A 14,341-nucleotide genomic window follows, 5' to 3' on the forward strand; every position below is an offset into this window, starting at 1 on the left:
AAATATTGTCCAATTGTTTTTGTGTAACTGAAGATGATTGTTATTGTTGTTGTTGTTTTTGATGTCTTTTTTGTACAATTCTTTCTTGTTCATATCGAATATATTCACGAGTATTAATATCATCGAAAAAATTAGTTTTTAGCAATATTTTATGTTTTTCTTTTACTTTCTTGTTCTGATCTAATTTATTTTAAAGTATCAATATTACCCGATTTCAACAACTTTTAACTCGTAATCTACAAAGTAAAAATGAGGAGAGCCATTTTTACTTCAAAATTCACTAATAGATCATATATGCATTACGAAAATCATTTTATGAAATAATATGCTATTTTGTTTGAAGTTTAATATTAATTAAGTTACTTTTATTTAAATTTTATATTTAATAAAATATTTTATTAATTAATATTGTTATAATATGTTTATATATGTGATAGTTATTTACAAAAGTTTTATGTATTTAAATTAGTTATGACAAATATAAGGGTCATATTATAAAATATAAATAGTTTTAAAGTTGAGTTTGAAGTTTTGCTTTTGGAGAAAAATACCTTTAAATTTCAAATATAGAGTTTTGGAAACTTCGAAATAGAGTTTTTTTTGGAGACGCTTTTAGTCCGAGTTTTAATATTTTGTTTGAGCTTCCGTAGAATTTGTGCATGCATGGGTAAGAATAAATAGAAAATAGCATTTTGTATGTTTATGTAGTTTGTGACTTTGACTACAGTTTTCAGTTGTTTAAAAAAACTAGGATACGATATTTCAGTTTCTAGAATCTCAATGATTATAATTTTTTCTGTCGCAATTGAGTTTGATATAGATATATTATATATTTTTGACTTTTTATTGAACTAAAATACAATCAAAGTGGTTATTAAGGTTTTATGAACTGAAAATTGGGGTTTGGGTTTCAAATATGAAACTTAGTCTTCTGCTGTGTTAAATCGATAGTGGTTGCATCATTGCATTGAGAGGATTACGCATAATAAAGAGTTACGCATAATAAAGAAGGTCATAGAAGCTATGAAGAAGCAAGCACTTGGTTTTCTAAGTGGAAAAGCTGGAGCAGACTAGCTTTGCCTTTGGTTAACATGTACCAGTGCCGAGCCGTGATGACTTTTGCTTGTCTTTTGGACTAGCTGCAGAACCGAGGACAGGATCTCGTCTGAGTAGTCTATTGCTGTTTGCTGCTGTCAGAACCATCATACCAAGGAAGATCAAAACGGAGATAGATGAGAAGATAAGCATCATTCCAGAAGCGACCTGATCTTTCACATCTTGCGCATACTGAACTGAGTCTAATGCAAGAAAAGTGATGGGGAACGAGTAAGCCCACCATGCAACATTGAATCTTTTCATTGCCTTCTTGAAAAGATTTGGCCTACAAACCTGATAATGTAAATAAATAAATTAATTAATTAAATGTCTTGTCATGTTTTGATTTTATTTTTCTTGCTGTGTTGCGTACACTTACCAGGGACATGAAGATGAAGAGCGAAAGAAAGAACAACATCTTTGCTAGAGGATCAAAGGTTCCACAAATGGAGTTCCAAGCTAGACTTCCCATGGCTGGTGCAGCAAAGAACAAGAAGAAAACTGGCCTCAGCTTGGTTGGGAAGTTCTTACCTCCCGGTAGACGTTGATAAAGTGTAACAAAGATAACCAAATAGTGAACCATCCCGAGCGAGAACAAGCATAGAGCACACTCCATCCAACCTATCTCTGCTGCTCCCCGTGCAGCCACTAGGTTTGCAATTACTGATACTTGGCTTGCCGGGTTTGCCATCATCGACAGGAACCTTTTCTCTGTTGTGAACCACTGGCCATAAAGCTTTGTGTCGAGGGCCAAGACGGGAAGAGCAAACACGGAGAATAATGTCTGATACAGAACGCTTTGTGGTTCCATCACTGGAGCTGACTGAAGCAAGATAAGCCATGAGATGGATGGAGCGTAAAGATAGTTTACTCCAATATAATGTGAGAACTCTTCTTTCACCAAGTCAAAGAAGAAGAAACACTTCAACGCGTACAAAACACAGAGTGACAGTTGCGTTGCAAGTGCTAGGTACCACAGGAGATGGAACGCCATAGACGGGAGACTGCTTTGCAAGTGAGACATGCTTAGTGAATGAGGTGCGATCATTATCTTCCATAGCAGAGCCTGGCTGCAGAGAGAGAGGCTTATTCTGAAATAGCCTGCATGGAGACTACTCAATACAGACATCAGAACAATGGGTTTGGCATGAGGGAGGTCAGTGTTTCTCTCTTTAGTGGTCGATAGTGAATCATTAATTTTGATGTGAACTTCTTGCCTAGGAATTTCCAAGCTTTCCATCTTGGTATGTGGATGTAATAGAAGTAATGGCTTGTTTTGGGGTTGTGTTGTTCTAACCTTAGGATAGAGCTCATATATGTAGGCAGGGAAGGTAATGTAGGTTAACTAGTACAACACACGTGATTTAGGGGGAGTTAGTTAGTGCTGGACAAGGATGTTTACTTAAAAGATAATGGAATCCTCATAAGGATGCAAATTTTGGTAAATTTTGGTAAGTTCAGTAACTTGTACAGTACATCTCAACATTTCTTGTTTAGGTTTCATGAATAAAAAAAGTTATTCCAATTAATCTTTTATATTTATTCCTGCTTTACCTAACTGGTACCATTATAAGAACAGGATTATTAGGTTTTCTTATCATAGGATGTTACCACTAGCTTTAAAGGACTGATGCCAGCGTCCCACTACTTATCAAAAATTCTTCTAATTTTCTATAAGATGTATTCAAATTGAGATAAACAAGTATATTGTTATAAAAGATGATCAGCTTTTTCCAGTACAGATTCAGATGCAATAATCACCTGTTGATCAAGGTCAAGAGCCGATGCGTAAAAGCTCCAAGAATAACTCTCACGTTTTCTATGCTGCATAAAAGTGTTGTACAGGGCAAAATCCTTATAGTTTAAGATCGGCAGGTAAGAAAAACCGGTCATAAAAAGTGGTACGTTTATCGATAATTTTCAATAGTTATATCAAGTATTTTTTTTTGATATCCTGTATCCGGATATCCTCGAAAAAGATAACCGTACACCGGAGTTGAGCCGGGAGCTCGCCGAAAGCATCCAGGAAGACCGCTTTTTCACTTCATTTTAATCAACAGTGGTCGGAACTCGAACCTAGGTAGCAAAACTCACAGCCGTGAACCTTTTATCACCAGGTCACAAGCGCCCGATTATATCAATAGTATTTGTATATATAAGTGCATTCTTAGCTTTCATTTTGTTTAGTTTTCTGATTACGAGACATGTCTATGTCATCAAAAATGTGAGTTCTTACTTAACTTTTCTGAATACGAGACTCCGACTTTGGTAGGAGTTAATGTGTTATACAAAGAGTTTCTAGAAAATCAATTGGTTTTGTAATTTGTTAGACGTATAAGTTCGAACGCTATTAAAAAATTCTAAGCTCGTTTATATTAAATGATTATGTTCTTTTTGTCAACAACTCACCACAACATTAAAGTGTGGGGTTTGTGTAGACGATTAGATTAGCTGTTTCAGGCTAAGTATACCATATCACAAAAGAATAATTAAGAGTGCATGTTTAGTCATTTTCTAAGTTTCTTTACACCTAGAAAAAAAACTATGCATTTATAGCTAAGGTTTAATATGTTTTATTAAAAAGTGTGAAAATTCTAAAATATAGATTTTTTTTAGAAACGAAGGGAGTATATCTAATAAATTATAAAAAAATTCTCTATATTTTAAAATTCATTTTATTTATTTTAACAATTATAGAAAAACATTTATAAACATAGACATAAAAATGTGTGGACATAAAAATGTGCATATGTATCCGTAAACATGAAAGGTAGAGACATGGACTGGTAAAGGAAAAGCATGGATGAAAATACATAAACGGGAAATTTATTTGGATCAAGTTTTTTATTTCGATATTCATATTCATATACATATATATTGATATTTTATTATATTTTACAAATCTAAACTATTAAAACAGAAGTACAAATAGTACTTAGCCCTGAGTTTTCCTCAATAATTACCGTCTTATTTCACTGCCTTTTAATTAATTAATAATGTCAATTTACAAAATTAGAACCAAAATTATAGTTTTAATAGTAAACCAAATATAGCGTGATTCACAATCAAACTAGATATTTTCTTATTCTCTCATCTTGCCTCCCAAGATATTCCATGAAAACCTTCAATCAATTATAAATGTCTTTCATAATTATTTTCCATATTCTGCGCAAGCCATTATAACAATATTTAGAACTGTTTAGCATATATTTTCAAAAGATATGATTTAGTTTAAAAATGTAAAGCAGAGGATATCGAAACTGCATCTAGGCACGCCATATCTCCTCTAAAACCTAAGATTTTTTACCCATCTATATATATACTTAGAATTACCTACTACCCATCCACATTTCACAGAAAACATGTTTACCGCAACAAATAATGTTCTTTGGTTTCATGCATATGCGTTTAAAAAAAAAAAATTCATTAAATATCATCCCCTTTAGTGGGCATCGGAAACAGTACAAAATCCGGTTAACCGGAGAAACAGTCCCTCCTAGGTTACAAGGGCAAAGAGAAGCTATACAAACATCTTATAGCTTTTGCGTATGCTTCATGAAGAGTTTGGTTTTAAATGTCAACTACGATTTCATCTTATTATGAAACACTTATTTTATATAAGTATGCATTTGCTTATGTGTTTGACAATACGAGATATATTACTTCGCTATTTTGAAAAGATTCTATTAGTTTCATGTTTTCAATGTTGATTACACAATCATTTACATAACACATATATGCTTCATTGAATCAAGTTAAAATTTAACAAATATAGTTAAGGCAATAGTATAACTTATTACTAAAACATCTATAGAACTATGAGTCGATTCTGATACAATCACTTCAAGTATGAAAAAAATTAAGACCCTATTATAAAAAAAATACTTACCTTTGTAATGATTCCGATTCGCTGGATTATATGTCTGGAGTTTTTGTTTTTAATATGCTAATATCGAAAGATATTATAAGGGTTCTATTGGACCCCGATCTTCAACATGCTGTTCCATTCATCCTCTCAAATTCACCATCCTCTGCTTTCTTCTTAAATTGAGTGTTTTGATCTACCAATTAGTCTCCCATCTACAACGATCTCTCATAGTTAATGTATATATAAGACATAAACACGAATTCAATACATCTGAGGAACTAAATATCATAACCTAAAAGAAAAAATAGTCATGACTCGAACCTTAGTTTTGTTTTGACGTAGATCACTTTAAGAAGTTGAAGGTTAGTTGAAACACACATAATTAAGTGATGGTGGCGTGTATTTCTTCTTTTCGGTTGAGTTTAGTCTTTTGATTAGAAGCGATTAGTAACAACTAACCAGAAGAGAGGATATGAAAAAAGCTTAAATTTGATTCATCGACTAACATAAAACAAAACAAAAGAAAAAATGTTAGGTATGTTTGTTTACTTATATATATATTTACCCATTTGATTAGACAAATTGTACTAATACCTAAAGATGTAAAATATGGATGAAATCAATAATAAATTAATATCAATATATGTCACATTGTTATAAAAAAACATTGTTTACAAATATGTTACTTAACGAATATTTTAATTTCTATTAGAATCAATTTTAAAAATACAAATATTTATTTAAACTATTAGAACCATAAAATGTTTAAGAGAATATATAAAATCACAGTATATTTCTGTTAAAAAATCATGTTGTTTTGAAAAACATACTAAACAAAAAATTGGATCGGAAAGTGTATATAGTATATACATTCAACAATATAGAACAAAGTTTAAAAACATCAAAGTGAAACACCTGCAACACTCAATAATATAGAGCAATTTTTAAAAAAAAATATCAAAGCGAAAGAAAACACCCGCCCGGGCGGGTGTTATGACACCCGGACGGGCGGGTCAAAATCTAGTTTTAATTTATTGTACAAGTGTTATGTGGACGTGTAGATATAGAAGTGTGGATAAAAAATAATTTGACTAGAAAAAATGTGGATAAGGATTTTGTTGGCCAAAAAATATGGACGAGAGAGTTTTGTGCATGTAAATTGTGTAAAACCTCAAATTGCGTATAATTTCTAATTCGTATAACCTCAAATTTGGATTAATAATATGTTGATCGTACTGTATAAGTTTGTTCGAAGTTTAAAATAGATCCTTGGAATGCAAAAGTGTATATAGTTTGAACACTGATCTGAGTTTTTTTTTTGAAAAAAAGGAAAATGTGGATTTAAAAGACGTGGATAAGATAAATGTATACACAAGGACTGTAGTCAGTTGATCATGGATATAAAATTTGTTATATAGAATAAAGAATTCTAACATTAAAAATTCTAAAGTCAGAAATGTGGACACAAGAATTGAATGTTAGACCATCTCTAATGGATTATTCTATTTTTTACTCTAAAATAGAGTAACTCTATAATAGAGTTTGAATTTGCTACAATGGTACTCTATTTTAGAGTAGAAAATAGAGTAATGAATAAAAAAAAAACAAATTACTCTATATTTGGAATAAACCTATTTTTCACTCTATTATAGAGTGAGAAATAGAATATCATTGGAGCATTTCTTACTCTAAACTATATTTTAGTTTTTTTTTTTTTTTTTTTGACGTCAAAAGACCATTCTATTACTCAAACTTGAGGTGGTCTGGGTAACCAAACCGGAATAGAACAACCAACAAAATGTAACTCCCTATGGAAAGATCTAGCAGTCTTAGCTAAAAAATCAGCAGTCCGATTGTGCGTCCGTGGAACGTGAGAGATGTTGAAAGCTGGGAAGCATATCTGTAGCGTTCCTATCCTCTCCAATTCTGTCGAAAAGCTTGGCCACGCCTGAGGGTCCTTTACCATTGCAATCAATTCCTTACAATCTGTTCCAAAGCTCTGACAGGTCGAATATTGTAGCATGTTCTCCATCGCCCACCGTAGTGCTTCTACTTCCGAGTGTAAGGCTGATTCACGTCGGGGAAGGTTCCTTGCTCCCATAAGTTGAGTATTCCCAGAACTATCCATCCATGCCCATCCGCTTCCACTAAAGTTAGCAGAAGATGTCCAAGAGCCATCTAACTAGCAAATATTCCTCAAGCGTACGACTTGGGGTTCCTCATTTATATTATCTTGTGCCCCAGCTTGTACCACTTCATTAGCATCAAACCAAGCTTGGCATTCACTCTCTGCATGTCTAACTAGTTCCAATGTATCTCTATCTATTCCCCTGAAGAGTTTTTCGTTCCTAGCCTTCCAAATGTACCATATTATCCAGGGATATGGATCCCTATCATGCTCTGGCCCAATGATACTATTCTTCCTCCAGAATAGATAATCCATATTTGTGTAGACGCTCGAAACCGGGAAAATATTTGGGCCTGTCGGAGTTGATGATAACGACCACGCTTGAAGAGCTGGTGGGCATTCAAAAATTGCATGTGTGACGGTCTCCTCCACTTCTCCACATCTTGGGCAATAATTATCACACCTCATATTACGTCTAACTAAGTTCCTCGTTACTGCCACGTGACCAGTTAACAACTGCCATATAAGATGACATATCTTCGTAGGAGCCTTTAATTTCCACGCAAAGGCTTGGAGCTTTGTAATACTTGGCTCTAAAACATCCTTTTCCTCCGTTATCTTTAATAGATTCTGAGCCACCCAATATCCAGATTTGACCGTGTATTGGCCATTCCTTGTAAAGTCCCAGCAAAAGGTATCACGACGATGAGATGAACTTATTGCCAAACTCCTTATGAATGGTATATCCTCAGGATGAACATAATTCTCCAATAGTCACACATCCCAATCCTTTGATTCCTGATCAATAAGATCGCTCACTCTCATATTAGGATGCATAACTGGAGCTATGGGGACAGCTGGCCTCGCGGGGTTCGATGGGATCCATGGATCCTCCCACACCTTAACTTCATAGCCTGAATGTATCTTCTGTCTAATGCCCAGTAGTAGCAATTTTCTTGCAGCAGAAATGCTAGTCCACACATAGGATGGACTAGTCACAGCGTTTACTCTCAAGGGAGAGCTCAAACTATAATATCTTCCCCGTAAAACTCTAGCGACCAGAGAATCAGGGAACTGTACTAGTCTCCATAGTTGTTTAGCCAGAAGAGCCAGATTGAACTCATGGATCATTCGGAAACCAATTCCACCCTCCTCTCTTGGTAGGCACACTTTTTCCCATTTTGCCCAGTGTATTCCTCTCTTTGGTGGATTCGAGCTCCACCAGAACTGGGCGATGGCACTAGCTAAATTTTCACATATCTCCAATGGGAGCAGGAAAGTCGACATGACGTATGTCGGAAGAGCAAGCAGGATAGATTTAATCAACACCTCCTTTCCACCTTTTGAGAGCCATCTACCTGTCCATCCATTCACTCTATGCATCAGCTTGTCTTTCAGGAATGCAAAAAGTTTGTATTTAGATCCACTTATGTCTTCGGGGATGCCCAAGTATGTTCCCATTCCACCTTCATTCTGTATCCCAAGTGCATCTTTAATCTTTTGTCTAGTAATTGTATTAATCCGCTTACCGAAGAGTAAGGACGATTTGTCAAAGTTGATACATTGATCAGATGCTTTGCCATATCTTCTGACTACTTTCATTACTTCTTCACATTCACGGGGCTCCGCCTTACAGAAGAAAAGGCTATCATCAGCAAAGAAAAGGTGGGATACCGACGGACACGTGCGTGTAACACGCATCCCTGTTATCTTCCCTTGTATCTCTGCATGATTAAGAAGGCTAGCGAGCGCTTCCGTGCATAGAATAAAAATGAAAGGAGACAGAGGATCTCCTTGGCGTAATCCTCTACCTGGAGTAATATTCCCTCTTGGTTCTCCATTCATGAGAACCTTATATTTCACCGATGTAATGCATCGCATGACCCAGCTGATCCAAATTTCTGAGAAACCCATCTTATGCAGGACAGCTTCAATAAAAGACCACTCCATCCTATCATATGCTTTGCTCATATCTATCTTGATGGCCATCCTTTCATTCCGTCCACTTGGCTTCGTTCGCAATGCATGGAACATTTCCTGAGCGATCATAACATTATCAGAAATCTGTCTCCCAGCAACAAAGGCTGACTGATTAAAGAGCAAAAATGTGAGTTTTTAATGTTGATGATTGATATCTAGTTATTTTAACGAGTTTATCCTTTGTTTTTAGCTCATTTAAATCATTTTTGCATTTAAACATCACCATCGGTTGATATAGCTAAAAGAGTATTTTTTTATTATAACAAAAATAATTTATCATAAATTAAATAAATAATTAATTTTAAACAAATAAATGAAGCTACACTAGTAATTCTTTCTTCCAGAATCGTCTCATTACGAAGAGTCGATTCTTCCCCTCTCCCTTTTTTTTTGTGTTTCTTTCTTTTGATTTTTTTTAGTGAGAGACTCAGTTAAAAACTCATTGCTGCGGATGTTTTTAGATGTCTTCGATGCATATTCGTTCATTTGCATTTGACATGGTCTAGAGTGCATAATTAAAAATTTCAGACTAAATTAAGGAGATCGTTCTACACATTTTAAGAATTTTGGGGCGGTGTGAATAACCAAAAGGTGAGGGACCACAATTGCAATAAGAAACAAAGTTTTGCCTTTGTTTTCTCGAGTTTTTGGATCGACAGTGACCGGCAGACAGTGACCGCCGTGTGAAGTCGAGAGGTGATCGTGGAGTGATGGTGACGACGGCCGAGAATCTCCCACCGCCGAACCTACACGTGAAGAACTAAATCCACCATCTATGGTTTATGTCGTTTCCATGGCTTCGTTGTTTTGGGCGGCGGTGAAATCCTCTTTGTTAAACACTGTTTAGGTCGCTCTTGCTCTTCACCACCAACGAAGGCGGCATTGTGATTAACAAGTAAAACATCGTTACAATCCATCCAATGCTATCTTCGCAAAATCACAAACACAACAACGAAAACTAAAGTTGAATTGTAGCTTTGACTGATTCATGACACAAGTAAAATCCAAAAAAAAAAAAGAAGTAGAAATGGATTTAAGAGGATTGTTACCAGACATACTTTTGAGATTCACATAAAGTAAACTGAAATTTTTTTTTGGTTTATATCAATTTATGACAAAAAGAAAAAGAAATAAGATAAAGAAAAAGAGGATGGATAACGAAGAGAAAATGAGACATGATTTGGTTTAGTTTAGTTCAAGGATGTTTTAGAGAATTTATGAGCAAAAAATGTGTATCTAAGGTAACAAATGTCTATAGATATAATTGTAAACTTAAAAAAATGCATCTATGTGTAATTGTTTCAATAATTAATTATATATTTTTAAATATTGGTGATTTACAATAGTAAAAATCAATTGGTGGGTGATATTCGGATAAGTGACTAAGTGAGTCATGGGGCACATATGCTATGTCTCACAAGTAATCGTTGATAATAACAATGAACTAATGGTTTGTTCACACAGGGGTAGTTTAGTGGTAGGCAAATTTGAGGATATCTATGCTCGAAGAAAATCTACGAAATTAAACATATGTAACCACGCGTATACAGAACCATATTTTGTATCTGAGATACATCTTCCGTTTAGAGATTAATCTAAGCCATTTCATGGATATAAAATAAATGGTCCAAAATGTTTTGAACACACGCAAAAACAAAAGAAAAAACTTCTGTGAACATTGAGTCCTAACCATTGAAATTTTTTGTTTAACTTATAGAAATTTTGTAACCAATTGGAAGCAATTATGTTTTCTCCAATATACAAATACAACTTTCGTGATGAAACCCAGTAATTGAAATTCCCAAATACAAAACCACCGAATTTTTTTTTTCAGTTAAAAAAAATTCAGTGGTTTTAATTCAATTACGGAAGATGGAGTAACATTTGTAAAAATCAACCTAATCATCCAAACTATAAGAGAAACTTTTTGATTGTGACGGAGTTAGAAAGACGTCATTTGCATAATAAAAACCTCCGCAAAGCTTCGACATATGTTTATGACTTTTGGCAAAGCATTATCTATGTGGAACCCATTAATCTAGTGATCAGAAATGTAAAAGTTTAGTATCAGATTTTTGGCAAAATGTAGTGTATATAGATTAGTAAACACAAAATTTCGTAGAGGATTTAAAGTGTTATAAGTAGAACCATTCCTTTGACACAAAAAGGTAGAACCATTATCCAAGTCGATTTCGAATGTTGTGGAAAACTATCCATATATTGGGAATATATTGGTAATAATGTCTGATCATAGTTGAATTCAATCCATTAATTTTTGATAATGATATAGTAAACACATTGGTGTCAAAAATAATATTAATATAGCACATACGTAAAAGTAAACATAGCACATACGAAAAAGTAACATCGTCTCTTTTGTTTTTTAATAGCGAACTATTCGTCTACTTTTGATTAAATTACATATAATTTGCCAACGATTAATTATTTATAATATATCTACCTACTTGTATAATAATTTATTATTATATCTTCATTTTTGTCAACATATTATATTTTCATTTTAAAAGAAGCTCTCCTCTCCGCATAGATTAAGAAATAATTCTTCTTTCCTATTTTAAATTAAAACACTATTTATCATCTATATCTAAATAAAAATATAGCACATAAAAATAGTTAAAAAAAATTTAATAACTAATATATTAAACGATGCCAAAAAAACTAGTATATTAAAAGTATCACTTGTAAATAAAACGAAAAAATTCACATAATACTATAACATGGAGGAAAGAAAATATTTATTTTTCAATGTATATATCCCGTATTAAGTCTAGGTTCTTATGTAATACTAGGTGGATATCCGCAATTTTGCGGGTTTGAATGTTTTCTAACAATATATTTATTATAGTTTGTCAAATTAAGATATCTTTTCATCATAAAAAATTGTATAATGTGTTTACTGTTAAATATTTTTAAAGAATAATTATTTTTGAAAAAGATGATTATAACTATTTTAAATATCTGTTGACATTTTGTATTGAAATTTTTCACTAAAATTAGTTATATATAATATTCATAATTCAGTTTTTAATAAAAATGAGTTTTGAAGGTATGTAGTTTTGAAACATTTGATTTTTAAATAATTTGTAGCTAAAGTCACATGTCTTTATTAAGATAAAAGATAAAACAATATGATTGTTACACATTCTCTATATATTCATATTCAAATACATAGGAATATAAAACTACTATATCAATTATATAAATTACTTTTGAAATATATTATATAGTTTATAAATACTTGAGTAATAAAATGATTTTATGAGCATTACATATATTTTATATAAATCACATATTTAATTACCATAAATTATATTATGAAATATATTTATATCGTTTGGATGCTGATAAAAATTGGTTCTAGAAGTGATTTTTTTACTCATAAAATAAATAAAATAGAAAATCTATTAACAAATCAAATTATAATAGTTTTTCTAAAACTCAAAGACACCTACCTAAGAAAAAATTAATTAAGTGAATTTTCATTTAATATAAAATAAATTTTCATAATACATTTTATAAATTAATATATAAGCTTTTATAAATGACTTAGAACCTTTTATAATAATTTAAAACATTTGATAAGCCAATATAAATAATTTTATAAATTTATTTATAATTTGATAAATGATTTATAAAGCATGCATGAGATTTATTAGACATTAATAGTTATTAAGATACTTTATATACAAATATAAGGTTTTCTATACGAATATAAAATCATTATATCAATTCAAATAAACATTTTTGTTTCTGTTTTTATGTAATTTATAAATATATAAAAAAATTAATCACATTATTACTCTTTCATAGTTTTAACAATTAGTTACCATAAATAATTATTTCTAAACTTATGTAGATTATTTGGAAAGTGGTAATTGAATTATCATTTCCTTTTAGATATAATTATAATAAACAAAATTAAACATTATCGGCCAATCAAATTATAACAATTTGAAGAGTTCATTTATGATCGACACGTAATAAAAAATCACTTATGTGACTTCTAAATCAATATATATATATCGTATGTTTATATTTTTATAAATAATTTATAACATTTTATAAATTATTTTAAAATTTTGATAAATTTATTTAAACAACGATAAATAATTTAAAAATAATATTAATAAACATGTTTGGATTTTGTAATATTTAAAATAGTAATTATATAATTATATTCAAATAAAATTTATCAAGTAGAGTATAAAACTATTATAATTATCTTGTATAAAATTTTGTTCATTATATTTTATAGTTTATAAATATTAAATGTAATAAATAAAACATTATTAATCTTTCTATAATTTCGAGAATTAGTTTCCATAAATTGTTATTTGTAATATTATTTTGATTATACGGCAAGTGATGTTAAATGATTTTAGACTTACCTTAAATTTATAGATCTAAATTAAATAAATAAAAATTAAGAATAATCGACCAATCAAATTATAACAATTTCTTGAAACTTCACTTATGAGCGACACGTCACCAGAAATCACTAAAGCGACTTTTCATTTAATATATAGGAAGATGGGACATTGTAAACCTCTTGAAAAAAATTACGCTTATGGTTTAGTGCTCTTGTTTTCGGTTTGCGTCTTTTTTTATATAGTATAAAACCCACCTCATTGTATAAAGTAAAGACTCTAAAAATTATTAATGTTGGGATTTTAGTATTTTATTAATTTATAGAGTTATTCATTTACAAAAAGTTTCCTTTCTTAGACTTTTTTATTTTAACATATAGTTTTCTAAAATAAGAAAAATATTTGATTTTAATATATATGCGTGAATAAATGATTTTTTAAAATTTGACATTTATATTACTTTAGTTATATTATTTGGTGTGTATAAAATATGTTTCATAGAATTTAAATGTGGTTTTAGATATAATTTTACTAAATCTCGTCAAAATATAATGATAATTCCACTGGGAATATAATAGAAACAATATAATGGTTGGTTTGTATTTACATAAAATGTCTATACATATAAATTATCAATTATTGATTTTAATGGAACTATATATTTATATATATATATTTTTAAATATATTATCTTTATATTTTTAAATATACTATCTTTATATTTTATCGATTTGTGTCATATTTTGAACAAACCTAATTTGAGACCAGAGAAATTTATTAATTTATAGTGTTTCTTAATTTATAGAGGAAATAATATACAATATATAAAAATTTATATGCGCTTTGATCTAGTTCCTTGAACATAATGAAATTCTTTAATAT

The 14,341-nt window shown here is 31.1% G+C and overlaps 2 protein-coding genes across 2 annotated transcripts; both read right to left on the bottom strand.

The window, feature by feature from the left end:
* Positions 1–937: 937 nt before the first annotated feature.
* On the bottom strand, positions 938–2,971 carry LOC106365268 (S-type anion channel SLAH1-like). Its single transcript, XM_013804723.3, has 2 exons — positions 1,475–2,971; positions 938–1,389 (listed from the first exon to the last, which is right to left on the bottom strand). The coding sequence occupies exons 1-2, from the start codon at positions 2,333–2,335 to the stop codon at positions 1,087–1,089; spliced, it is 1,164 nt and encodes a 387-aa protein (XP_013660177.2). The 5' UTR covers positions 2,336–2,971; the 3' UTR covers positions 938–1,086.
* Positions 2,972–7,865: 4,894 nt separating this feature from the next.
* Positions 7,866–8,693, bottom strand: LOC106363746 (uncharacterized mitochondrial protein AtMg00310-like). The gene has a single exon (XM_013803440.1). It carries the CDS (start codon positions 8,691–8,693, stop codon positions 7,866–7,868), a length of 828 nt encoding a protein of 275 aa, XP_013658894.1.
* Positions 8,694–14,341: the final 5,648 nt, after the last annotated feature.

Source organism: Brassica napus, chromosome A9 (assembly GCF_020379485.1).
Source record: "Brassica napus cultivar Da-Ae chromosome A9, Da-Ae, whole genome shotgun sequence".
NCBI lineage: Eukaryota > Viridiplantae > Streptophyta > Magnoliopsida > Brassicales > Brassicaceae > Brassica > Brassica napus.

Excerpts from the sequence above, each read along its gene's own strand:
- LOC106365268 (XM_013804723.3), bottom strand. The coding sequence starts at position 2,335 with ATGGAAAGCTTGGAAATTCCTAGGCAAGAAGTTCACATCAAAATTAAT. Across the intron at positions 1,390-1,474 it reads TCTTCATCTTCATGTCCCTG|GTTTGTAGGCCAAATCTTTT; the intron begins GTAAGTGTACGC and ends TTACATTATCAG.
- LOC106363746 (XM_013803440.1), bottom strand. The coding sequence starts at position 8,693 with ATGAAAGTAGTCAGAAGATATGGCAAAGCATCTGATCAATGTATCAAC.